Source organism: Aristolochia californica, unplaced genomic scaffold (genome assembly GCF_029961685.1).
Source record: "Aristolochia californica isolate CCGP_79_NKW_82.1479 unplaced genomic scaffold, dmAriCali1.0.hap1 SCAF_8, whole genome shotgun sequence".
NCBI classification, from domain to species: Eukaryota; Viridiplantae; Streptophyta; class Magnoliopsida; order Piperales; family Aristolochiaceae; genus Aristolochia; species Aristolochia californica.
Genome location: NW_027182279.1, coordinates 40,455,413 through 40,480,740, shown reverse-complemented (window position 1 = coordinate 40,480,740; position 25,328 = coordinate 40,455,413). Strand labels below are relative to the sequence as shown.

General features: G+C 37.7%; 6 protein-coding genes across 6 annotated transcripts; 5 read left to right on the top strand and 1 right to left on the bottom strand.

Annotated features, from left to right (window-relative positions):
- The first annotated feature begins 2,482 nt into the window (after positions 1-2,482).
- LOC137938573 (protein phosphatase 1 regulatory subunit INH3) lies at positions 2,483-2,953 on the top strand. Its single transcript, XM_068783521.1, has 2 exons — positions 2,483-2,838; positions 2,950-2,953. Exons 1-2 carry the CDS (start codon positions 2,483-2,485, stop codon positions 2,951-2,953), a joined length of 360 nt encoding a protein of 119 aa, XP_068639622.1.
- A 2,310-nt stretch (positions 2,954-5,263) lies between these two features.
- On the top strand, positions 5,264-7,210 carry LOC137938572 (cytochrome P450 71A1-like). The gene is made up of 2 exons (XM_068783520.1): positions 5,264-6,139; positions 6,231-7,210. The coding sequence occupies exons 1-2, from the start codon at positions 5,264-5,266 to the stop codon at positions 6,834-6,836; spliced, it is 1,482 nt and encodes a 493-aa protein (XP_068639621.1). The 3' UTR covers positions 6,837-7,210.
- On the bottom strand, positions 6,812-8,374 carry LOC137939179 (UPF0481 protein At3g47200-like). The gene has a single exon (XM_068784392.1). It carries the CDS (start codon positions 8,366-8,368, stop codon positions 6,947-6,949), a length of 1,422 nt encoding a protein of 473 aa, XP_068640493.1. The 5' UTR covers positions 8,369-8,374; the 3' UTR covers positions 6,812-6,946.
- Positions 8,375-11,682: 3,308 nt separating this feature from the next.
- LOC137938571 (UPF0481 protein At3g47200-like) lies at positions 11,683-12,969 on the top strand. Its single transcript, XM_068783519.1, has one exon. It carries the CDS (start codon positions 11,683-11,685, stop codon positions 12,967-12,969), a length of 1,287 nt encoding a protein of 428 aa, XP_068639620.1.
- Positions 12,970-17,760: 4,791 nt separating this feature from the next.
- On the top strand, positions 17,761-19,618 carry LOC137938570 (UPF0481 protein At3g47200-like). The gene is made up of 3 exons (XM_068783517.1): positions 17,761-17,840; positions 17,983-18,093; positions 18,234-19,618. Exons 2-3 carry the CDS (start codon positions 17,988-17,990, stop codon positions 19,616-19,618), a joined length of 1,491 nt encoding a protein of 496 aa, XP_068639618.1. The 5' UTR covers positions 17,761-17,840; positions 17,983-17,987.
- A 2,808-nt stretch (positions 19,619-22,426) lies between these two features.
- On the top strand, positions 22,427-23,869 carry LOC137938569 (UPF0481 protein At3g47200-like). Its single transcript, XM_068783516.1, has one exon. The coding sequence runs from the start codon at positions 22,427-22,429 to the stop codon at positions 23,867-23,869; it is 1,443 nt and encodes a 480-aa protein (XP_068639617.1).
- The last annotated feature ends 1,459 nt before the right edge of the window (positions 23,870-25,328 follow it).

Sequence of the window (25,328 nt, the reverse complement as noted above, 5' to 3'; positions counted from 1 at the left end):
AGGTGTAATATAGGTAGGGGCACCATAGTAGTTTTAAGAGCAATAAGGGTGCTTGCGGGTGGCTGCTATACATCAGAATAATTTGTCAGGGACAGAGTGAAACAGGAAATGTTACTGAATTTAAAAAAAACAAAAAAAGTTTTAACTGCCCAAGCTGTCTTGATCTTGGATAGAGGTTTCACTGTGGTTAATGGAGTTATACTGCATACTCTTAACTTTCATTTCAAAATTTCATTGTATTCTCTATACAATTGATTAGATGACTAGTTGAATGGTTCTGGGCTTTATTGTCGTTAATTTATTATTTTTGGTTTCCTTTCTTTTGCTTATTTTGGGTGGTAGGCTGTGATTTTTACTTGTTACTTTTAAGGTTCGAGAAATATTTTCTACTGATCAAGTGTACAACAAGTTAAGTTTTCCCATTTCATTTTTGGTCTTTTCTCCTTTATTTGGGGATTGGGAGAAGGATTTGATGATGGTTAATGATGGTGAAATTTCAAACCTATTATATTTAACAAGATCATCCTCTGTGGTTAGCTGAAGTCTATTCTACTGTTTGGTTGTTTATTGGATACAGAAATTTGTTGAATGCTGGTCAAGCATTTTAGCATGTTAAGTTAGTCAGTATAAACTACAGTTCGGTAGCTCTTATGTTATTCATGCGTTACAGCTAATTGATGACCTATTCATGTTACTTTTGAAATAAAGTATCCTGCTCAAGTCTCAGAATTCGTTAACTTTCACTGTGGTTAATGAAGTTATACTGCATACTCTTACCTTTCATTTAACAATTTCATTGTATTCTCTATACAATTGATTAGATGACTAGTTGAATGGTTCTGGGCTTTATTGTCGTTAATTTATTATTTTTGGTTTCCTTTCTTTTGCTTGTTTTGGGTGGTGGGCTGTGACTTTACTTGTTACTTTTAAGCTTCGAGAAATATTTTCTACTGATCAAGTGTACAGCAAGTTAAGTTTTCCCATTTCATTTTTTGGTATTTTCTCCTTTATTTGGCGATTGGGAGAAGGATTTGATGATGGTTAATGATGGTGAAATGTCAAACCTATTATATTTAACAAGATCATCCTCTATGGTTAGCTGAAAATTTATTCTACTGTTTACTTGTTTATTGGATACAGAAATTTGTTGAATGCTGGTCAAGCATTTTAGCAGGTTAAGTTAGTCAGTATAAACTACAGTTTGGTAGCTCCTTGGTTATTCATGCATTACAACTAATTGATGTCCTATTCATGTTACTTTTGAATTAAAGTGTCCTGCTCAAGTCTCAGAATTCCTTAGATGCGTACCTTTTGAAGATAGAGATTGCGTTAACTTTGAAAGTTTTGTCTTATGTTATCTGAGGTGATCTTAGTAGTTACTTTTAGGACCATATATTTTCCAAAAGAAAATATATAATAACTATAGAGTTCCTTAAAGGTATTTTGCATAAATAGCTTTCTTAGTTAGTCCTTTCTATGCTTGTGATTTGGCCGTTAGATAACTGGAAAAAAGAAGCTTTTTGACAAGTTCCTTCTTTCTTTATTTCCAAGGATATATTACATTTTTTTCTTAATACTTAAAGTTTTTTATTATCTCCTGTTGTATTACTCTCTTGGTGACTTCAGCCTTGACAAAAATAAGTAAATCATTACTTGCAAAAAGTTTTGGAGTTGAAGATGACAGTAACCATCTGGTTGCAGTTCTTTTGTACCATTGTCATCCCATCTTTTCATATTATTGGACAAGCTTGTAAACTGATAAGAAAACTCCCAATTACTCTTATGCCATGCAAAGTGATTATAAGGTTAATTATCAGGAAATATAAGAGAAAGCCTGATCATAAACTTTACTCTGTTGGAATGTCTCGAGCTTTATGTTGTAGTTTAACTCACTAATTACGTGTTTCTGTTGCAGTATTATCCGGTATGTTATTTCTCTTAGTGCACAGGATATGCTTCTGTTATGCAGTTGTTAGTGATGGATATTTTGGAGAATCCTTTAGTTGATGAGGGAAGTTCTATTTCAGCATATCTTACAAAGATTGACCTCGGAATTCAGTGCTTTAGATTGAACTGAATGTTAATATGAGTGAATCAGTGCTTTAAATTCATTGCTTTGTCCTTGATGCATATTAGTTTCATCATTTACTTTGTATAGGAGATTTGCTCTAATTTTCAAGATGTTGTTTCCTATGGTCAATTCCAGGAATTATGGAATTTAATTCATTTTTCTATAATAGCTTGAGATTTTACATGATAAAGAAAAAGATTTCCTGGTCTAAATTGTGCAGAATGCTTGTTCTAATTATGGTTATTTGGGTTCCTTTGCTCTTCATAATTTTTTTGTTTTTGTTTTCAATGTTGAGATCATTGATATTCTCTTTTCAGTTGTAGCGAGTATATTGACTTCAATCGCCTGCATACTCCACGTATCAAAATCTCGGTAAATTTTCATTTGTCTTGGACAAAGAAAACACCAAGAATGGAGAGATCTTTGATGCGGACCATGTCCAGCACCACCGCAACCACTGTTCTTACCCTCGATGACTCTTCCTTCTCTTCCTCAGCTCAGAACCACCTGCCTCAGCAGTCTCTGACTCTCCGCCTCTCTAGGCGGTTGAAGAAGAAAGTATCTTGGAAGGAAGGCACAGTTGATAATGAGTTCCTACAGAGAAAAAGTTCCAAGAAATGTTGCATTTTTCACAAGCAAAAGCAGTTTGATGAGGACAACAGTGACGATGATGATGACCACGATAATAGTAAGAAGAATAAACTGGATGAGCATGGTCATTGTGAGAAGGATTCTGATTGTAGTGGAGATGGAGCGAGTACTAGCAGGTGTTGTTCAGGGCACTGATTATACTCCAAAATTTTGAGTATTGTAAGTGTCTATTCTTCTGTATTTTCTTTTTTTGTAATCTGTGATGAATTTCTTGGTTTATGTGACAGATGATATAACATATTAGTGTTGGAAATTTTGATTCTCATCTTCGTCACAACATATGGGTTCTTTTATTTATTTTATTGGGTTGTTTAGGGTTTGGCTTCACTGATTCATGATCCCATTGATGATTTTCTGTTTCTTTGATTAGGTTACATATTTTTTCTTTTTTCACATTCCTTCTCAGTTTTCGTCATCATTTCTTTTCGATAATGTCCATTAGGTGGTTTAGATTGAAGCGTTCTTTGGATTGTATTCTTTTAGTTCTATTAAAATTTGTTGCCTATGCATTTTCTAATTAGATTTACACGTGTTATAATGCATGATAAAAGGCGTGTGATGGCTGTCAACTGTCATCTTTACCGGGGTGTTAAGCCCCAAAAAATATAGGAAGATTAAAATGATATGCTTTGAATGGTAAGGAAAGACTTGAAACTGATCAAACTCATAATAGTGCTCACAAATGGTCGCCCAAATGCCAAAATCCCATCCATCATTTGTTGGGATAGGCTCTGATAATAATAGTGATGACTGATTTATGGTGATGATGCACATTTCCCAGTTTAGTGTAGGTACATTTTGGATAATTATTTGAAAATGCATGTGCTTTGAATGCATTTTCAAGGTTTTCTTTTGATGTGTGACTCAAATGTTTAATTGTGCCATTTCTTTAACAAAGTTAGTATTGAGATCTCTAATGTATGCATTTTTTTACCCTACTAGATTATTTTTACTCCATTCTATTTTGTAAACTAGGAAACCAATGTTTGGAGTATTCTAAATAAAAATGTATTTCTCTAAAAATAATGCTTGAGTTACCCTAATGGAGCTCTGGCCAAATGAAGGCTTGATCTCATTATTGTTTTGCTTATCAGTTGAGACGTGGTTATTATTGCTTTTTAGATCTGTGGCAATTCTATCTTAAGTTAATCTTTTGCTGAATTTATGGTCAGATACTTCATATTGGGGATTTGAACCTGTTGTCAAGAAATTGAACCAGTCTAAGCAGCGAGTTGAAAGTTTTAGAAGAAGGTGATATCTGCATCTTCTTGTGGAGCGATTTTCCTTTTTGTACTTCAGACCATTTGGAATATAAGTTTTTGTCTTGAAGAATTCTTCCGAGTCTGATGCCAGAAAACTATGTATCAACTCGTTTTGCGTGTTTTTATATTTGTTGTATCCAGCATTACTGAAAAGGTAAAGACTTTTCTGTATTTGGTCTTGGATGTGTAAAATGAAAGTTGATCGGGCTGTGATATTAACTTTAGTATTTGATGCTTACATGGAGATGAGTTAAAACTTGGCTGACTGGATTGAATTAACAGCTTCAGTTGATGAATTGACTGACCTGACTTGTTAGTCATGTTGCACTCACAGAATGGGAAATAGGGAGGGGCTTGTCCCCCCTGCATTTGGAATCAGTAGGGGGAGAAGCTCTTGCCCTCCTTGCCCTCTCCTTGTCAATTGAAGGAGGGAAGGGCAAAGCTGGAGAGAGAAGACTCTTTTGATGTTTTTCTTGAAGTTTTACTTGTATATTTAGATAAAATCATGACTCCATTGTGTAGTAGCTCTCACCTACTAGTTTTGCATGGACATGGAATTTGGTTATTTACTAGTCCCACAAAGCCAGCATAGAGCTAGTCCCACCTTATCTCTTAGAGAGAGTCAATGAGACTAATCCCTCCCCAGTGTATGCATCCCATATAACTCATTCTGATGGGATAGAAGTATGCTAGCCCCATAATCTTTAAAAATCAAATTTCAAGTCTAGATAAATTGTTAAAGGCGAAGGTAAAAAGTAACCTAGACTTTGTATGGCATTTATAACCAATAATGGACTAGAAGCAATCTAGACCACAAACTAAAACTGTGACCATTGAAGGATGTGGTAGTTTGTGTTTGCATAGTCCACATTATATCACAAATTCTCAATTATGATGTGACAATTGAAGTGTGAAACACTTTCTGAATAGACAAGATGAGTGCAACCCAATTGACTTCATTTGTGCTCTTCCTCTGGTTTTTAACCCTTTAGTTGGTCCTCCTTGTCCTCAACTTCTTCTTAGCAGCTTCATTTCTGCATCAGAAACAGTCAAGTATGTCATATTCACTATGAGTTTTACATTATAACATCTTCTGAGTGGCATCTCTAGAATCTTGAAGAGAATGGTGGCTCTTCCGTCTCATATTTAGACATGGTTCAGAAAATTTTAAGTCTTACTATTGGCTTCGAGATGGGATCTCCTAGATTGCTTTGGCAGCTTTGGTATCATAAATAAGAGATCCAGGAGGCAGTTGCTTGGATCACTTGAGTGCAGTGCAATGGCTGTCTATATGTTCTTCTTTCTTTTTCTTCTTCTTCTTCTTTCAGTTTTTGTTTTATTAAACAGAAACAGTAGAAAGAGAGTGCACAGACTCCCACCAGGTCCATCCCAGCTTCCCATTCTTGGAGTTCTACACGAGCTAAGGGAGGTGAGCCATCGATCTCTGTGGTCACTCTCCAAGAAATATGGCTCCCTCGTGTACCTGAAACTTGGTCGACGTCCTGTCGTAGTTGTTTCATCTGCAGACATGGCAAGGGAGGTGATGAAATCTCATGATCTTCATTTCTGCAGCAGACCCTCTTTCCTCTCTCAGACAATGGTCACTTATAACAATCAAGACTTAGCCTTTGCGCCCTATGGACCTCGTTGGAGGGAACTTCGTAAGATCTCCATCTTAGAACTGTTTAGTGTTAAAAGAGTAGAGTCCTTCAGTTCCATCCGGAACGCAGAAGTTGCAGAAATGATCCAGAAAATTTCCATGTCCGGCGCTTCCCCGAAGAAAGCTGTTGATTTGAGTGAGATATTGTTCACTCATGGAAACAACATAGTTCACAGAGCTGCGTATGGGAAGAGCTATCAAGGAAGAGACCAAGACTGCAAGATTAAGATGCAAAGTGCTTTTAACGAGACACGGCTTCTGACGAGTACTTTCTTCTTCACTGATTACTTACCACAACTGGGTTGGATTGATGTGCTAACTGGACTTTTCGGCCGGCTCACGAAGAACTGTGCTGACCTCGATTCTTTCTTGGAGACAATCATACAAGAGCACCTTGATGGACCGAGCCCAGAAAAGGAAGACTTCATCGATGCGTTGCTCAGACTGCAGAAAGATCGTTGTCTCGTTCGAGAAGAAATTAAAGGCTTACTCCTGGTGAGATTTCTCAATTTTTATTTTCTGAATTAGATCGAGATGGGTGTTCATTATCTTCTTGTTTTAATTCCATTTTATCCCCTTTGGCAAGAATGTTTTGTTCGCTGGAACAGATACCAGCGCGGCGGCTCTGGAATGGGCCATGTCGGAGCTTATGAGGAATCCGACAGCAATGCGAAAAGTCCAGAAAGAAGTGCGAACAGTGGTCCAGGGGAAACAACAGGTTGAAGAAGGTGAACTTCACAGACTTGAATTCCTCAAAGCGGTGATCAAGGAGACCCTGAGACTGCACCCTCCTGCCCCATTATTAATCCCTAGAGAAACCATACACCACAGTGAGATCGCTGGCTATGACATCCCACCCAAAACAACAGTCATCGTTAATGCCTTCGCCATCGGACGGGACCCGAAGTCCTGGCAGAACCCAGAAGAGTTCATGTCAGAGAGATTCGAGAACAGTTCCATCGATTACAGAGGGCAGGTTTTCGAGTTCATTCCGTTCGGCGCCGGACGGCGGGGATGCCCGGGGATATCTTTTGGGATGGTGATTGTGGAGCTTGCGTTGGCTAACCTTCTCTACTGCTTCGATTGGGAACTGCCTGATGGGGTGGGCAGGGAAGAACTGGACATGGATGAATCTTTAGGTCTTGTGGTGCAGAGGAGGAACCCACTGCATCTTGTGCCCATAAAAAAGTGATAATTATGTACAAAGTTCGATTGAATTAGACGACGGAAGATTCAAACACAAATATTACAATGTGAAATTGCAAAAGAAAGAAACAGCTAAGAAGTTCAAAAGAACAACCTCTAAGGAGGTCTGTAATAAGCATAAGCAGAAAAAAAGGTTTGTATAGTGGTAAGAACTAGGAGGTAGAATGCTGCTATAAAAGAGATAACTGTCCAAGGATTGCTGAAATAATCAGCCATTAGCTTTGACCTCCACATGTAAAACTTACTCCTGCAATATTTATTCACTTCTTTGCACAGGTGAGGTAGGAAGTCATTGTCATCTCCAAGATAAGCAATGTTCAAGCCCAAACCATTGAAAATAGAGGCAACCTCCTCTTCAGATCCCAGAGTTTGTTCAATTATCCCACTTTCATTGAGTATCTCGACATCTTCTTTGGTGTTGATGAGGTAATCCATGAAGATGGCATAGCTGGTGAAATATGATCCAACGGTCAGGTAACTTTGCTCCCAGAGGACCAAGTTTCTTAGCAGTGATTCAGTCCTCTTGTCAATGAATAAATACGGGATTTCTAAGACACCTCTGTAAAAGGTTATATCAGAGAACCCAGGACTGTAATTTTTTCGGAACTTTATTCCAGCATCTTGAAGTCTTCTAGCAGAAGGAATAGGTTCTACCATCTTTTGTCTGATAGCTGGTCGTGAAGCAGATGTTGGAAGTTGATGTGGTGGATTTGAAGGGAAAAGAGACTTTACATTGTTGAAGAAGTCTTTCATCAATTTCCGAGGCTTAGAGGAGCTCTTCTCTGGAATGAGATGGTAGTGAACCAAATGAAGTAGATGGTGGACTGTCGCAGACTCCATTAGAGGTTTTTGCCTGTTAATCTCGATGAAATTTTCAAAGAAGCCAAGGCAAAGCTCTACCAAGGAAGGATATTGAAGTTTATCGAGCTCTAGCATGTCATACATTTTTTGAAGGGCAAAGAAAGGAACCTGATTGCCAACCAGGAGCATGTCCCTCCTTAACTCTTGCAGGGAAGCGGAGCAAAGGCCGTCCACATCCGGCGTCATCTTGCCTTCATAGACTAATAGCATGCAGTCGAGTAACTGGCTGCAACCTAACAAAAGAACGATCAAATGATTCAAATCCATGGTAATGGTTCCCAGATGGCACAGCGTAATCTCCTCTTTCATCGCATTCATCGCCAGGAGGTAACTTTCGAAAGTGTTGTTTGGATTTCTGGAGAGGATCGACTGCATATGTGAATAGATGTGTTGATCCTTCCGACCCTGCTTTGGGTAAAGAACATCGTAGTCGACGTTGATTCCAAAGTACTGAAAGACACAGTCGTAAGGCTCCCTTTTGACTCTGTAAATATTTGGAGGAGCAACGTAAAGGGTGGTGGTAGGTTTCCGAGCAAACTGTGGTTTCAACTGTGATTTGATGTCATCTAATTCTTCCCCACTGAAATTTTGTATTTCATTTAAAGGGTCTTGGGGATCTGCTGCAGAATTGCTGGCATCTCCCCTCCGGTTGCTCATTCTTCTCTTTCCCCAGAAATTCTCCCCTGCAGATCACTGAAAGAAAAAAAGCAGCGAAGGTGAGGAACTTTGAAAGAGAAACTGAACCTCGTCTCTAGGAGAAGCTCCGATCAGCTGTAGCAGAAGAGTCTCTTTCCATGGTGGAGCAGATTACAATCCCTTTCAGCCTCTCTCGAACGGTTCCCTGCGTGGATAAGATTGTTGTGTTATTAATAAAACTTTTTAAAGGTAATCAAACACAAAATCGGTGATTACCATTTTTAAAGCGACTGATTTCTATGAAGTTCGGAACAAGAACATGTGGAGACGACTGTGATGGGGCAGATCGTTCCTAACCAAAAACCCTCTTCTTCTGTCGATCTGAGACTGAAAATAATTTACTCCTATCGTTGCGGGTCATTCATGTGAGTCTCAAAATATTGGCAGAGAGAGTCCGAAAAGAAGTGCCTATCTGAATTTGAGTTGAAATAGGCAGGTCGGCCTTGTTTGAAAGCTACTCAACATTATTCTTTTGGAAGAGATTGAACTCATGGAAACAAAAACCAGGGCTGGTGTCTTCCTCCCAAATTACTTTCCATCATCACTTTCCTACGCTTAATTTAGCAAGTGAAATATTCATTTTTTAGAACTTTTCAAATTTGATCTATTAGATTTTTTTCCTTTTCCTAAGAGATAATATATTTGAGTCATAAAAAGGCCAAATTGTGGTTGGAGATGGACATTTTCCTTCTTTGGATCTTGGAAAAGCTACAATTTTTTAAAATAGCTGCCAAGCCTCTTAAAAGGAGTTTCAAACTACCTTTCTTGGGCTCAGTTAATCAAAAGGTGACAAAAGATTTTGCTGATCACCTTATCAAATCTCCTCAGGAAGATGCAAAATACAAAAGGTGACTCAAAGAAGACACATTAGTCATAAATTGGCTACTCAATAGTATGAAAGAAAGTGTGGCTAATAATGTTGTGTATCTTGATACAACCAAAATTATCTAAGATATATCTTGATAAGACCATTTGCCAGACATAAAAAAGGCCAACCCAAAAAGAGGCAAGAAGAGCCGAAATGGCAAAAGGATTTATCACATTGGAGAGTTTAAGTCTTGAAGTGTCAAACTCCAAAGGAGTTGATTATAGGGCAAGGAGTCGACCTCATCAGTAGCAAAAATAAAAAATTGAAGTATAAAGAGAAAATGAGTCGACCACATTCAAGAGGAGTCAACTACATTTAATAAGAAAGGAGTTGACCCCTTGGTAGGAGGAAGGAAAAACATCATAAGGGTTTGAACACAGAGAAATGAGTCAAACCCTTTGAAACGAGATGACTTTGTGCAAAAATTCAAATCTTCAATCATTCAAGTTCAGTTTTAGGAGCTATAGGTCTCCAAAATTTGTAAGTGACCGCCCTTTGTGTTCAATAGAAAAAAACTTAATGCATTTGTTAATAATTTTTTTACATATTTTTACCTATTTTCTAAATGATAAAAAGTCATTTTCTAGCCATAACGACTAGTTTTTTTTTTTCACTTGGAAACCTTACTATTTAGCCCAAACTCGCCCTAAACATTGAGAATTCTCTTCCATGTATTTTCCAAGCCCTCTAAGCTTTTACATGCATTTTTCAAAATTTGTCTCCTCCTAAGCATAAGGGAAATCAAAATTTGAAAATTTCTTCATTCAGCTAAGTACTTTGATATCATAGAATTCACTCTAGCATTTGATTTTAAGTGGTCTTTTGCATAAGTATAAGAACTTTGGGACAAAAATTTAAAAATCTAAGTATTTACATACTTTTAATTTGACCCATTGATTATACTTGGTCGACTACACTGAACTAATGGTATTCCACTTTGATACCGTTCATTAAAGTTCAAATTATTACTCATGGGCTATAATTTTAATTAAATTATTCAATTGAGTTTATTTGTGCATTTTCCCCCATTTGAAAAACCAATCCGAATATTTTATGCTTGAATTTTTAAAATAATTTTATTGCACAATCAAATTATACAAGTTTATAAACATTTATGAAAAGCATCGAAGAAAATAATCAAAAGAAGTTAAAAAATACTAAACAATTAAATAAACCTATTCACCTTGCCCTCTAAGCTTATTCCTTCAAAGGCCCAACAAATGGTATAAGAGCAAGTGCACTTTGAAAATTTTGTTCTAGGTTTAGTATTAAAGATTCTAAGTGAAAATTTGAATAGAAACACATTAGCCTTTACCATCCTATAAGTGTATAGATATGACACTCTATGAGAACATCTCATTTTTAGAGGGTCATGACACGATAACAAAAAAGACTTTTGTCAACAATTTTTTTGCTAACGGAAGTCAAATTTTCGCTTGCAATTTTGGTGGCTAATTTCTACCAATGAATTTCAATTTTCGCTGGCAAAACCCTTTTCCAGCGCCCTTTTATTTTCTTTTCCATGGGTTCCAAACAGACCCTATAGAACCCCATATTAGAGAAAAGTGAGGGTATTTTTCTAGCTGTTATCTAAATTTAAAATATAAAAACACGGTTTTAAAAATAATAAAAATTCCTAAAAAGTATAGCAAGTAGGCTTACCACCTTGATGGTAAAGTTTTGGATGAACATTGCATCACTGGTCTTTTTTAATGGCGAAAGACTGGATTAGTGGTCATATTTTATTAGTTCATATTACCAACTTATATTTACTAAAAATATCGATAACAACTTCTAGTTTGGATGCACCTATCAACATTGACATTTCAATAACACCTTTGAAGTTTTAGCAAGAACCTGCGATTGGACCTCAAGAACAATTTATTAAATATTCAACCAACCAAAGCATCTGTTGATCTAAGTCCCAAATCACCACTTCAACTTGTCCTTAATCAAATGGAAACACAGGAGCAAGAGCCTGCAATTGGACCGCAAGAAAGAAAATTATAGAAATCCAACCACCACCATCTACACCGTCTCAAGACGTGTTAGATAGGTCATACCGGAGGCCTATAACAATCGGTATCAGTACTTTGGAATCACCAATATAGACTTGGATGAATTGTATCAAATCGTCTGTGATTATTTATAGACCCGTTTCGAGACAATTTGCTCCATCAGAGCACTCTCTTCTGCATTGTTGATTGCAGCTTCTCGTTGACACAAGAGGTTCTCTATTTCTTCTCTCCAGTTTTCCTATTTTTCCTTTCAGTGCCAATAGCTCAAACATAATTCGTTTCTGAACCTCTTCTCCCATACTTGGCCTGTTCTTATTTTCATAGCTTTCTATTTAGTTTTTACGTCCCTTCTGCAATCAAAAACAAATTTCGTTTGGCAGACAGGATACATGGACGAAATAGAAGGTTTCGAATTGAAACTTCTAGCGGACTATGAATCTGGATTCCGACCTTTGTTTGTTAGGAATCCAACCACCACCATCTACACCGTCCCAAGATGTATAAGAGAGGTCAAACCGGAGGCCTATAATTATCGATATCAGTACTTTGGAATCACCTTGGATGAATTATATCCGAGGCCAGAGTTGGAGGACCGGCATTTGTTATCTCATATGCATTCAATCCTCCCTCAAAACCGGAGCAAGACTTTTAAGGATTACCTTTTCGCGATGAATGAAGTAAGAGACCAAATAAGAGAGTGCTACCTCGTCGAAACCAAGGTAGACTTCAAGTGCCTGATTGCTTTGGTATTGAGCTGTTGCCACATACTTGATGTGCTACTTTTGTTCTTTAAAGGCGAGCTGACACCACAAGTGGACCAACTGTGTTCCACTGGGTTGCAAGACTTGTGCATGGACATGCTCCTTGTTCAGAGTCAAGTTCCTTTCTTTGCCCTTCAAAAAATATATTGCATTCTAGACCTTGATCATTCTCTCTATCCTTCCTTAGTAGAGCTTTGTCTTATTTTCTTTAAGGAGTTTTTAGATTTCAACAAGCCGGTTGATCCAATGACATCTGAATCTACCCACCATTTGCTTCATTTAGTCCACTACCATTTCCTTACCGTTGAAACGAGGAGTTATATTCCTTCACGCCCAATTCGTCGACAGCCGCTCATCATACACCCTATTCCTTCAGTTAGAAGACTCCTAGACGCTGGGATACAGTTTAAGAAAAACCAAACTATTGGACTCTCAAACATAATCTTTGAGGGAGATGTCCTAGAAATCCCATATTTACATATAGACAACCACACTGAAATTCTACTAAGGAACATGATTGCTTGGGAGCAATGTCATCCCAGAGTTGGAGCATATTTCACCAGCTATGCCATCTTCATGGACTTCATCATTAACACGGCAGAGGATATCGAGATACTCAATCGCCATGGAATACTTGAACAAACTCTGGGATCAGAGGAACAGGTAGCTTCCATTTTCAATGGGTTGAGCACTAATGTTTTTTATAATGGAGATGAGAATGATTTCCTTCCCATTGTGTGCAGAAAACTCAATGACTACCGCCCGAATCCGATTAATATTGTGAGGGCCAATCTAATAAATAATTACTTTGGTAATCCATGGACCGCCATTCCTGTTGCAACAACTTTATTTGTCGTTATTCTTACCATTACGCAGACAATCTTCTTTGTCTATGTCTACTTTCACCCACGTTAAAAGGTTGTTTTTTTTTACAATAAAATGTATTTTTCTCTTCTTCTTCTTTTGTGATATTAAGTGTCTTTTTGTGTTTAAGTACAAGAGCATCAGAATCCTTTGATAATTATTATTGCAATAGTGAAGGCGCAACATGAATATAAGAGGGATCGGCCTGATCGATATTAAATTTTCAATAGTTATTGGTCCAATTCCCATTTTTTATTTAATGGCAAGATCAAATTTAAGAGAGGAAGAAGTTATATAAGGTAGCTCCTGCAAACCATGGAGGACGAAAGCTAACATAGACAAAAAAATACAAAGCTACCCAACAAAACAATCAAACCTAGATAACCATAGATTAGTATGTAATCTTCAAATGAATTTCTAAACACGATGAAATTCATAAAACTGTAAACCAGAAAGACATACCTCTTGCTATGGCAATCGATTTCTAGAGATTGGAGAACAACTCATCTATTCAGAGGCTTGTTGATGGAAAAAACACACATGCCCTCTGTTAAACTAGATCCCGTAACCTTAAACTCCTCTTTTCCCATCAAAAGAGCAGAGATTGTAACTGCTAAGCATTTACAACTGTTCATTGCCACTTACATCCAAGGAAGCCACTCCTCAATAATGGATCAGTTTCTTTTAACATGTCTAACATTCTCCCACTTGACCCATTCACATATTTAATATATACCATTGAATATTGATACATCTCCAAAAATATTTTCCATATATATAATATACTTATACCCAAACAAATAAGATTAAATTACATGAATTGTGACGGTAAATCCTTAGGAGCATGTATTACCTTTTACGCATTACAATGCAACTGACTCCTTTGAATGAGAACCTTATGTGATACATATCTTTATGAATGAACTTCCAAACGCTCATTCAGGATAATCTAACATTGTTATTCTCTAAACTTTATGTATACAAATAAATAAGAGAAGACAAAAATAAATTTAATGGAGCTTTTTTTTCATTTGACAAATTACAATACAAACATAAAGGGAATCTCAATTACATAAAATTACATAATAAAACTGGGTCTCATATGTTTAACATGTCCCTTCTAAGTAACGTGTGATAGACCTTTTGTCAATGGATCAACAATCATATATCCGATGCTGATGTGTTCCACAACCACTTTGTTTGTTTTGACTTCTGCTCTTTTTGTTCTTGGTCAAAAACACAGATGTAGAATTATCGTAGTAAATCCTCAATGGCTTATAAATTGTGTCAACAATTTATGCCCTAAAATAAAACTCCTCAACCATATAGCCTGTGATGACGTTTCAAAACATGCAACAAATTCTACTTCTGTGGTAGAAGTAGCAATGAAATATTATTTTGCACTTCTCCAAAAAATGACCCCTCCAGCTAATAAGAAGACGATAATAAGTGTCTTTTTTACGGTTAAGAACAAGAGCACCCAAATCCTTTAACAGTTATTGGTCCAACTCCCATTTTTTATTTAATGGTAAGATCAAATTCAAGAGATGAAGAATTTATACAAGGCATCTCCCGCAAACCATGGAGGGCGAAAGATAACATAGACGAAAAAATACAAAGCTACTCAACTAAACAATCAAACCCATAAAACCATAGATCAGTACGCCACACAGATAATAAATCTCATGTTTCCTCATCAACCATCCAAGTAACTCCACTTCTTTCATGGAGACCCCATCATTAGCAATCTTATCTGCATCTCTGTGAGCGGATCTAAGGGTGTGATCACAGGGAATATAGAGGTGTTGAGCAATATCAAGAACTCCTTCCACCTATGAAGTAACTTCCAAGGCATAATAGATTTTGAACTAACTTTGAGTCTCCCTCCAATATGGGGCAGCACTGATAGGCCAATCGCTATGCAAATTCCATGAAGTAAGGCATGGGCTTCTGCTGCTAAAACATCCAAGTTGTACTTAACAATTACTATACCTTTAGAATTTCTGAATATATCTCCAAACCTCAATGGAAAAGGAGATCCCTTGTTGCTGTTATCAAAATTCAGCTTCATGGCATTGGGGAGTGAGGGGAACCAGGTGACCACCATCCTATGCTTGGGGCTCTTCAGAGTGGTCCCACTCACCAGCCACTCAAATGGATCAATTTCACAGTTCACAAGTGGAAAACAGATTGGTCAAAAATTTGCAGGACCTCATACTCAAAAACTGCCCAAACTAATCTTTCTAATAAACAAATTATTTTCATAGTAAAATCCGCACTGAATTTTGGATTGAGGCTTTTGCCACAACGACTTATATAATTAATTGCCTACCAATGGAGCCACTTCAAGGTAATATGCCATTTTAACTTCTTTACAATCATGGTCCTATATATTATCATATATGGATTTTTGGTTTCCTATGTGTTCCATGCATGAGAGAGGTTTCCTTCTTATAGATTCTGCAAAGCATGGAATCCCTTGTCTTGATTAATCAATTGAAACAACAAAAATAAGAAGAGCAAGAACCTTCATGGAAAGATTGTGGAAAAACTAGAATCGGATATACAGTTGCATATAATTTTTAAAGAAAAAAATAAAAAGATGTTGATTGCTGAGCTAATAAAATATTAAACTACGGCGATTGAATTTACAGACTTGAAATAAAAAGCTAGAAAACGACATTTTGAATTCAAACCACTCTGAAATTTGTACAGAAGATAGAAAAAAAAAAGAATCACTTACTCTTATGATTCTTTCCTAGAATTATATCTTCCAAGCATAATCCAGTTCTTTAGTTACACAGATAAGGCTACTTTGTGCCCTGTAATTTATGATGTTTGTTCAGGAGATAAAATTACTCTTTGCATTGAATAAAAAATTAGGATTCTTAATAAATTATAGAAAATTATAAGGAAAAAATTGGTAAAAAAAAAAAAATTATTTTAGGCTTATGAGTGATCTCAACCACATAAATTCATAGAGTCATGCTCAAACCTTTATATTTGTTTTATGTCCTTCCTTTTGTGGTGTTTCACTTTGGCTGCTTTCGACCTTGTTTTCAAAATTTATCTTGTCCACATTTGTTCAAGTTGCCAACAAGTAAGGTTTCTTTTACGTTCTTGAAAAACCTCTTTGCCTCTTGAATGCTAAGAATCGAAACTCAAACTTGTTCACGCTTTAAATTTGTCTTATTTTAACCTTTTCTCTTCCATTTTGTTGCTTTGTCCATAAAACTTGGACGGTCCCTTTGCAACCCCTAGAGAAGAAAATAAATGAAAATAAAAATTTGATAATTATCATTCCAAAAAATAGTTAGTGATAATGAGAATTTCACTAAAAGTTGATGTCTAATAGCCTCGATTTAAGTAGAGGTTATGCCCAATTTTATGTAAAATGTATGCATAATTTTACATATAATTTATTTGACTTGTATTTTATGCAAAGTTTTAAATGTAGGTTGGAGCTCGAACTCAGCTCAAGCTCGAGCTAGAAGTCGGTTAAAATTATTGGGCTCGAGCTCGATTAAAATTTTAGGTTCGAGCCTAGGCTCGGCTTGAGCTCGAGTTCAAAATATTTAAATCAAACTCGGCTCAAACATAGACAGGTTCGGGCTCGACTCGATTCAATGCCACCCCTACTCAAAGATTTTGAGTGGAGGTATTCATTTCTAACCTGATAAATAAACAAGTCGACCCCAAGCTATCCCGACCAATTATGAGGAAAACACAACTCTGAACTTGAAAATATTAATATATATAGCAAGTTGGCCTGCCAAGTTGGAAAATTGAAAGATTGGTCTTCTCTAGAAGAAGACAAGCTGATAGGCTGGTTCTCTATTGTTATTTAAAATGGCAAAGATACCTTCCCCAGTAAACATCGTGACACAAAGTAAAGAAAGTATCGTTTTATTTATTTTACTGGGAATGTTACCGTTGGATCCATCTCTTTTCTCTAAAACATAGTATTGCCTTCTATTCTTTTAACATTTTTTAATGGGGTGAAACGAACTCCAAGCTATCCCGAGCAATTATGACGATAACACAACTCTGAACTTGAGAAGATTAATATATATAGCAAGTTGTTCTGCCAAATTGGAAAATTGAAAGATTGGTCTTCTTGAAGAAGACAACCTTGTCGGCTGGTTCTCTGTTGTTATTTAAAATGGCAAAGATACCTTCCTCGGTCAACATTTTTTTTTTATCGTGACACAAAAGTATCCTTTCACCTACTCTTCCATGATAGACCATCTACAGGAATAGATAAAGACTAAACATTACCACTGCAATCTATAAAAAGTCTTGGTCAATCAATAAAACTGCTTCAATCTCCATTTAAGTCTGTCTTAGTTGGAAATCTAAACGTATTCAAGTGTTCTCACGTATATATATATAAACTAGCAGTAGACAAAAGCAGGAGTTAGTAACAAAGACTAAGAAAGGTTGACATTAGTTTTTTGTTGAAGAAGTTAGTAGGTCACTTACAAGATATGGAGAGGCAAAGCTTCTGGATATGGATCTGACATTTAGAATTTTTGAATTTCTATTGTAAGGGGTAGAGGATCTCCTTTCCCGGTGGTGAACATTTTTTTTGTTTTGCCCTTTCCTGCTGTTTTTACTTCTGCAGTGGTTGACTCAGTTTTTGCTCTTGCAACTGTGATTGGAGCGTTCAGAACCGGCTTATGAGCAGAAACTTTTGCCTCGCATGAATGGACCTCAATGATAGGAGTAAAATATTCAAACTCTCAGATAGAAAGAAAAAGAGGGTCATTGGTGTTTGTATATAAACCCATGAGGAACGATCTGCTCCATCAAGTTACAGACTTCTGCAATGGTGGTTGGAGCGTTCAGAACTGGCTTATCAACATCTTCTTAGTCCGAACTTGATAAAAATCCGTTTGAACTTCTTGGAAATCCGCTCACAGGTTACTCTCATTTTCTCATTTCGCAAATGGGTTAATGGAATTGTCTTGTCAGTTAGATAAGAAATTCCCTCTTAGCTTTCGATTCGGTTTTTATGTCTGCCTGTCCCTTTGAATTGAAATGATATATAAATTTCTATGGCAGAAAACATGAAACGAGGCAGCTATTCAACGGCCAAAGACGATGGCAGCTCACACATTGCGGACCATGGAGATCCTTCTGAAGACCCTGGAGATCCTCCAAAAGAAATAGAAGGTTTCCACTAGCCACTCTTGGATGATTTTAAATCTGGGTTCCTCTTATCACTTTACATCGATATTCTCTTCTGTGTTTCATCATGAACCAGAATAAAAGCATAGAGGGTACTCATTTTCTCATTTTCATGTTTATGGCAGAAAAAATGGAGGAGAGCAGCACTTCAATGACCTCAAACTCTGGGGCAGAAGGAATTGAAGGTTTCGATAGGCAACTTCTAGATGACTTCAAATCTGGGTTCCGACCATTGTTTGTTCGAGACCCAACCACCACCATCTACGCCGTTCCAGAACGTATATACAAGCTCAAACCAAAGATCTATGATGATCGGTTTCAGTACTTTGGAATCGTCATGGACTTCGATGAATTCTATCCAAGGTCGAGCTTGAGTACTCTTCACATGTTAGCACATATGCAATCAATCCTCTCCCGCAATGGTAAAAACACTTTTGAGGATTACCTCTCGGCTATGGAACAAATGAGAGACAGAATAAGCGAGTGTTACCTCGGAGAAATCAGGGTAGACTTCAAGTGTTTGATTGCTTTGGTATTGAGTTGTTGCCACATACTTGATGTGCTACTCTTATTTTTTGAAGGCAAACTGACGCCACAAGTGGATCAACGTTGTTCCACTGCATTGCATGAATTGCGCACGGACATGCTCCTCGTTCAGAGTCAAATTTCTTTCTTTGCCCTTCAAAAAATTTACAATATGCTAGACCTCGATCATTCTGTCTACCCTTTTTTAATGGACCTTTCCCTTCATTTCTTCAAGGAGTTTTTTCAGTTCAACCAGCTGGTTGATCCAATGCCTTCCGATCAGATCCACCATTTACTTCATTTAGTTCACTATCATCTCCTTCCACCCAACTACTTCCTCAAACAACAAGGATCGAAAAGTTCATTTCTCTCACGCTGTCTTGAATTTCCAATCTCTATCCCTTCTCCATCAAAACAGCCACGCACCATATCACCAATTCCTTGTGCTAGAAGACTCCGAGATGCTGGAATAAAGCTCAAGAAGAAGAAAACTATTGGATTCTCAAATATTACCTTCCATAGAGGTGTTCTGGAGATCCCATATTTACATGTTGATAACTACACTGAAGTTCTATTACGGAACCTGATTGCTTGGGAGCAATGCCATCCAAACGTTGGAGCATATTTCACCGGTTACGGGATTTTCATGGACTTCATCATTAACACAGCAGAGGATGTTGAGATACTCAATCGCCTCGGAATTCTTGAACAAACGTTGGGATCAGAGGAAGAAGTAGCTTCAGTTTTCAATGGGTTGAGCACCAACATTTTCTATGTTGAACACGAAAACGATTTACTTCCGAGCGTATGCGAAGAACTAAACAAATACTGTCAGGATAAGTTCAATATATGGAAGGCAAATCTGATAAATGATTACTTTGGTAACCCTTGGGCAATTATTTCTGTTGTTGCAGCCATCGTCCTCCTTTTTCTCACCGCGACGCAGACATTCTTCTCTGCCTTTGCCTATTTTCGACCTCCTTAAAAGGGTTTTGAAGCTTCATTTCTTTATGTAATAAAATGTATTTGACTTAATCGTTTGTTTGTATGAAGCATTTACTTTTTTTACTTGCAATGTTAGCCTTGGATCCATCTCTTTTCTCTATTCTTTTAACTTTTTTTAGCCGAACCTAACCCAAACTAAAAGGTAACGGTGGCATCGAACAAAGCCGGTTCGCGAGCAGCTCGAGCTCGGCTCGGTTCGATTCGATTTATCTGGATCTCCAACCAAGTTTAAGATCCATATGAGGCTCGTTGGAGTTAACTAGCTCAGTTTGACTGAACCATGGTTCGGTTTGAAAGCTTACAAGCCGGCTCGTTAACTTAACGAGGGCCCGGGAGGCGGGAGTGGGAGTCGACTTCGATTCTTCGAGTTCAACTTCTATTTCTTCCTCCCCTCGTCTGCTATCACCTATCCATATCACTGTCGAGTCCCTCCCTTTCGCTGCTATGGCCGCCTCTATCGCCATCGACAGCTGCACTTCGGCCGCCTTTGTCACAGACTCCCCTACCCTCGTGTCATCTCGGTAGCCGCTACCTTCACCGCCGCCGCCTTCGTCGCAGATGTCATCCCCGACGATAGCTCCTCGTAGCCGCCACTAGACCCTCCTGCTCCGAAAAAAAACGAAAATGGGCATATGATTAAGTCATCCAAAATAATTTTTCTTAAACTTTTTCTCTGTCTCGATAATCTGGTTCCCTTGAATCAAAATGATATGATTGAGTACAAATGGACAAAACTAGAGTTGCTTAGCATAATTATGCAGTTTTATGAATAATTTTATGCATAGTATATAAATAATTTTATGTGGGGTTAATATACGGAGGTTAGGCCCAATATTAAGTAGAGGTTATGCCAAATTTTATGTAAAATGTATGCATAATTTTACATATAATTTATTTGGCTTGTATTTTATGCAAAGTTTTAAATGTTGGTTGGAGCTCAAACTCGGCTCAAACTCGAGCTCGAAATCGAACTCGAACTCGGTTAAAATTATTGGGCTCGAGCTCAATTACAATTTTAGGTTCAAGGCTAGGCTCAGCTCGAGTTCAACTTCAAAATATTTAAATCAAACTCGGCTCAAACATAGCCAGGTTCGGGCTTGGCTCGATTCAATGTTACCCTACTCAAAGGTTCTGAGTGGAGGTATTCATTTCTAACTTGATAAATAAACAAGTCGACCCCAAACTATCCCGACCAATTATGAGGAAAACACAACTCTGAACTTGAAAATATTAATGTATATAGCATGTTGCCCCGCCAAGTTGGAAAATTGAAAGATTGGCCTTCTCTAGAAGAAGACAACCTGGCAGGCTGGTTCTCTATTGTTATTTAAAATGGCAAAGATACCTTCCCCAGTAAACATCGTGACACAAAGTAAAGAAAGTATCCTTTTATTTATTTTACTGGGAATGTTACCGTTGGATCCATCTCTTTTCTCTAAAACATAGTATTGCCTTCTATTCTTTTAACATTTTTTAATGGGGTGAAACGAACCTAACCCAAACTCAAAGATTCTGACCAAGTTGGAAAATTGAAAGATTGGTCTTCTCTAGATAGAAAGATTCTGACCAAGTTGGAAAATGTAACGAAATTATCCTTTCACCTACTCTTTCATGATAGACCATCTACTGCAATAGTTAAAGACTAAACATGACCACTGCAATCTATAAAAAGTCTTGGTCAATCAATAAAAGTGCTGCAATCTTCATTTAAGTCTTTCTTAGTTGGAAATCTAAACATATTCAAGTGTCCTCACGTATATATATAAACTAGCAGTAGACAAAATCAGGAGTTACTAACAAAGACTAAGAAAGGTTGACATAGCTAGTAGAAAAGCTTATGAAAAATAATGAGTGGACAGAGACTAAACTAGACCACTTTAAAACTAGACCAGCTCTTGTAATATATAAATAAAGACTGAACAGAGACTAATGTGAGATGTGCCAGATAAGTGAATCAAAATTACTCCTCCATATAAATTAATCATTCTAGATTCTAGGGCTTAATTGATTGTAGAGGTTAGTGGTAAAGGAGAAGAGAGAAAGAGAAAAAGAAGAAGAAGAAGAAGAAGAAGAAGAGAGAAAGTAGAAGGAGAGTGGTCTAGTAGACAGTGAAGCAAAGGTATTACTTCTGCAGTGGTTGACTCAGTTTTTGCTCTTGCAACTGTGATTGGAGCGTTCAGAACCGGCTTATGAGCAGAAACTTTTGAGCCTCGCATGAATGGACCTCAATGATAGGAGTAAAATATTCAAACTCTCAGATAGAAAGAAAAAGAGGGTCATTGGTTTCTTCGCTTCCGTTTGTTGTTTGTATATAAACCCATGAGGAACGATCTGCTCCATCAAGTTACAGACTTCTGCAATGGTGGTTGGAGCGTTCAGAACCGGCTTATCAACATCTTCTTAGTCCGAACTTGATAAAAATCCGTTCGAACTTCTTGGAAATCCGCTCACAGGTTACTCTCATTTTCTCATTTCGCAAATGGGTTAATGGAATTGTCTTGTCAGTTAGATAAGAAATTCTCTCTCTGCTTTCGATTCGGTTTTTATGTCTGCCTGTCCCTTTGAATTGAAATGATATATAAATTTTGTTGAAAGAAAACATGAAACAAGGCAGCTATTCAACGGCCAAAGACGATGGCAGCTCACACATTGTGGACCATGGAGATCCTTCTGAAGACCCTGGAGATCCTCCAAAAGAAATAGAAGGTTTCGACTAGCCACTCTTGGATGATTTTAAATCTGGGTTCCTCTTATCACTTTACATCGATATTCTCTTCTGAGTTTCATCATGAACCAGAATAAAAGCATAGAGGGTACTCATTTTCTCATTTTCATGTTTATGGCAGAAAAAATGGAGGAGAGCAGCACTTCAATGGCCCCAAACTCTGGGGCAGAAGGAATTGAAGGCTTCGATAGGCAACTTCTAGATGACTTCAAATCTGGGTTCCGACAATTATTTGTTCGGAATTCAACCACCACCATCTACTCCGTCCCAAAGCGAATTTACAAGCTCAAACCAAAGATCTACAATGATCGGTATCAGTACTTTGGAATCGTCATGAACTTCGATAAATTCTATCCAAGGTCGAGCTTGAGTAATCTTCACATGTTAGCACATATGCAATCAATCCTCTCCCGCGATGGTAAAAACACTTTTGAGGATTACCTCTCGGCTATGGAACAAATGAGAGAGAGAATAAGAAAGTGTTACCTCGTAGAAATCAGGGTAGACTTCAAGTGTTTCATTGCTTTGGTATTGAGTTGTTGCCACATACTTGATGTGCTACTCTTATTTTTTGAAGGCAAACTGACTCCACAAGTGGATCTATCTTGTTCCACTGCATTGCATGAATTGTGCACGGACATGCTCCTCGTTCAGAGTCAAATTCCTTTCTTTGCCCTTCAAAAAATTTACGATATGCTAGACCTCGATCATTCTCTCTACCCCTCCTTAACGGATCTTTCCCTTCATTTCTTCAAGGAGTTTTTTCAGTTCAACCAGCAGGTTGATCCAATGCCTTCCGATCAGATCCACCATTTACTTCATTTAGTTCACTATCATCTCCTTCCACCCAACTACTTCCTCAAACAACAAGGATCGAAAAGTTCATTTCTCTCACACTGTCTTGAATTTCCGATCTCTATCCCTTCTCCATCAAAACAGCCACGCACCATATCACCAATTCCTTGTGCAAGAAGACTCCGAGATGCTGGAATAAAGCTCAAGAAGAAGAAAACTATTGGATTCTCAAATATTACCTTCCATAGAGGTGTCCTGGAGATCCCATATTCACATGTTGATAACTACACTGAAGTTCTATTACGGAACCTGATTGCTTGGGAGCAATGTCATCCAAACGTTGGAGCATATTTCACCGGTTACGGGATTTTCATGGACTTCATCATTAACACAGCAGAGGATGTTGAGATACTCAATCGCCTCGGAATTCTTGAACAAACGTTGGGATCAGAGGAAGAAGTAGCTTCCGTTTTCAATGGGTTGAGCACCAACATTTTCTATGTTGAACACGAAAACGATTTACTTCCGAGCGTATGCGAAGAACTAAACAAATACTGTCAGGATAAGTTCAATATATGGAAGGCAAATCTGATAAATGATTACTTTGGTAACCCTTGGGCAATTATTTCTGTTGTTGCAGCCATTGTCCTCCTTTTTCTTACCGCGACGCAGACATTCTTCTCTGCCTTTGCCTATTTTCGACCTCCTTAAAAGGGTTTTGAAGCTTCATTTCTTTATGTAATAAAATGTATTTGACTTAATCTTTTGTTTGTATGAAGCATTTACTGTTTTTACTTGCAATGTTAGCCTTGGATCCATCTCTTTTTTCTATTCTTTTAACATTTTTTAGCCGAACCTAACCCAAACTAAAAGGTAAGGGTGGCATCGAACAAAGCCGGTTCGCGAGCAGCTCGAGCTCGGCTCAGTTCGATTCAATTTATCTGGAAGCTTGTTGGAGTTAACTAGCTGAGTTTGACCGAACCATGGTTCGGTTTGAAAGCTTACAAGCCGGCTCGTTAACTTAACGAGGGCCCGGGAGGCGGGAGTGGGAGTCGACTTCGACTCTTCAAGTTCAACTTCTATTTCTTCCTCCCCTCGTCTGCTATCACCTATCCATATCACTATCGAGTCCCTCCCTTTTGCTGCTATGGCCGCCTCTATCGCCATCGACAGCTGCACTTCAGCCGCCTTTGTCACTGACTCCCCTACCCTCGTGTCATCTCGGTAGCTGCTACCTTCACCGCCGCCGCCGCCTTCGTCGCAGATGCCATCCCCGACGATAGCTCCTCGTAGCCGCCTCTAGACCCTCCTGCTCCGAAAAAAAACGAAAATGGGCATATGATTAAGTCATCCAAAATAATTTTTCTTAAACTTTTTCTCTGTCACGATAATCTAGTTCCCTTGAATCAAAATGATATGATTGAGTACAAATGGACAAAACTAGAGTTGTTTAGCATAATTATGCAGTTTTATGAATAATTTTATGCATAGTATATAGATAATTTTATGCGGGGTTAATATACAGAGGTTAGGCCCAATATTAAGTAGAAGTTATGCCAAATTTTATGTAAAATGTATGCATAATTTACATATAATTTATTTGGCTTGTATTTTATGCAAAGTTTTAAATGTTGGTTGGAGCTCAAACTCGGCCCAAACTCGAGCTCAAAATCGAACTTGAACTCGGTTAAAATTATTGGGCTCGAACTCAATTACAATTTTAGGTTCGAGGCTAGGCTCAGCTCGAGTTCAACTTCAAAATATTTAAATCAAACTCGGCTCAAACATAGCCAGGTTCGGGCTTGGCTCAATTCAATGCTACCTTACTCAAAGGTTCTGAGTGGAGGTATTCATTTCTAACTTGATAAATAAACAAGTCGACCCCAAACTATCCCGACCAATTATGAGGAAAACACAACTCTGAACTTGAAAATATTAATGTATATAGCATGTTGCCCCGCCAAGTTGGAAAATTGAAAGATTGGCCTTCTCTAGAAGAAGACAACCTGGCAGGCTGGTTCTCTATTGTTATTTAAAATGGCAAAGATACCTTCCCCAGTAAACATCGTGACACAAAGTAAAGAAAGTATCCTTTTATTTATTTTACTGGGAATGTTACCGTTGGATCCATCTCTTTTCTCTAAAACATAGTATTGCCTTCTATTCTTTT

Coding starts and splice junctions, on each gene's coding strand:
- LOC137938573 (XM_068783521.1), top strand. CDS start 2,483: ATGGAGAGATCTTTGATGCGGACCATGTCCAGCACCACCGCAACCACT.
- LOC137938572 (XM_068783520.1), top strand. CDS start 5,264: ATGGCTGTCTATATGTTCTTCTTTCTTTTTCTTCTTCTTCTTCTTTCA. Junction 6,140..6,230: donor AAATTAAAGGCTTACTCCTG/GTGAGATTTCTC, acceptor CCCTTTGGCAAG/AATGTTTTGTTCGCTGGAAC.
- LOC137939179 (XM_068784392.1), bottom strand. CDS start 8,368: ATGAGCAACCGGAGGGGAGATGCCAGCAATTCTGCAGCAGATCCCCAA.
- LOC137938571 (XM_068783519.1), top strand. CDS start 11,683: ATGGACGAAATAGAAGGTTTCGAATTGAAACTTCTAGCGGACTATGAA.
- LOC137938570 (XM_068783517.1), top strand. CDS start 17,988: ATGAAACGAGGCAGCTATTCAACGGCCAAAGACGATGGCAGCTCACAC. Junction 18,094..18,233: donor TCCTCCAAAAGAAATAGAAG/GTTTCCACTAGC, acceptor TGTTTATGGCAG/AAAAAATGGAGGAGAGCAGC.
- LOC137938569 (XM_068783516.1), top strand. CDS start 22,427: ATGAACCAGAATAAAAGCATAGAGGGTACTCATTTTCTCATTTTCATG.